Genomic DNA, 1,201 nt, shown 5'->3' with positions numbered 1-1,201 from the left:
ATATTATATTATATTATATTATATTATATTATTAGTTCATGATTTCAACTTTTTAGAAAGGTAGTTTAAAAACAACAATGACCTATATTTATTGTCAGTAGTTACTGGGTTTTTATTATTTTTACTCTTTGTTAACGCTGTTCCGACTCCAGCGACTTTAATTTTGAAAAGTTAAAATCTCCCGCAGTCATTGAACGCAACAGAAGACCGGTTTTCATAGCAACGGGCTACAACAGAAAAAGAAGATGGTTCACAGTGAGTGTTTAGACAACAATAACACACACAAACAACTTTTATATTTAATTTTAAAATGTTATTTATATTTTTTTAGCAAAAAACGGTGACCATTTGCTTCATTTTAAAGCCTAGCTTATTTTTTTAAATTGATATTTACGTGAATTAGCTAACAGTTCGTGTGTTAGCTAATTAGCTTAATGATCATGCTAACATGCTAATTAATTAATTATTCAAACACCAGCTGTTTAATGTAAATGCTTTTAGTTCCTAAGAAGAAGAAGTTGGTAGTTAGTAATAGTTATTACTAGTTAATGCTAGACATGTTTTTTGTAACTTTTAAATTTTTTGATTGAAACGTTTTTGGTTTAATGCTAATGTTGCTATTTTTATGCTAACGTTACTAATTTCTATACTAATAATGACTGTGAGCATAATGCTGTGGAARGTTTATATTAATAAATAATAAATTAAAGACGGTGGGACAATTAAAACTTATAAACTGATGTAACAACAGTATTTATTTATGTGATTAAATTAGATTTGACCTAATTAAGTCAGAATTGAGTGTTAAGTGAAATAAGTGTACGGTTCAGGGTGTGTTTGTTTTCAGTCACAGAAGAGCTGATCCGCCGGCGGGCGGAGCACAACGACGGTGAGCTCTTCTCCCTGGAGGAAGTCTCTCTGCATCAGCAGGACATCGAGAGGATCGAACACATCGACAGGTGGTGTCGCCACCTGAGGATCCTCTACCTGCAGAACAACCTCATCCCCAAAATCGGTAACGCCTGCCGGGCTCAGTGTGGTCAGAACCAAGGCCATGATAGTTTGGGATTTTTCTCTATTGTTTATTTTGTTGTGGCTTTTTTTCTTTTAATTCAGTTTTAATTAGTTTTTACAGTGGATTTGATTGTTTATGTGTGTGTAGATAGATAGATAGATAGATAGATAGATAGATAGATAGATA

General features: G+C 32.8%; 1 protein-coding gene across 1 annotated transcript in view; it reads left to right on the top strand.

The window, feature by feature from the left end:
• The window catches only part of dnaaf11 (dynein axonemal assembly factor 11), a gene marked incomplete in the record, with an annotated part of 19,096 nt that overhangs the window by 559 nt on the left and 17,336 nt on the right, over nucleotides 1-1,201 (top strand). Inside the window, 2 exon segments of the mRNA XM_014022010.1 lie at nucleotides 188-255; nucleotides 848-1,015. Coding sequence (XP_013877464.1) covers nucleotides 246-255; nucleotides 848-1,015 — 178 coding nt within the window.

Source organism: Austrofundulus limnaeus, unplaced genomic scaffold (assembly GCF_001266775.1).
Source record: "Austrofundulus limnaeus strain Quisiro unplaced genomic scaffold, Austrofundulus_limnaeus-1.0 Scaffold315, whole genome shotgun sequence".
Taxonomy (NCBI): Eukaryota; Metazoa; Chordata; class Actinopteri; order Cyprinodontiformes; family Rivulidae; genus Austrofundulus; species Austrofundulus limnaeus.
The sequence above is the reverse complement of the archived record's forward strand: the minus strand, read 5'-3'. Positions and strand labels throughout refer to the sequence as shown.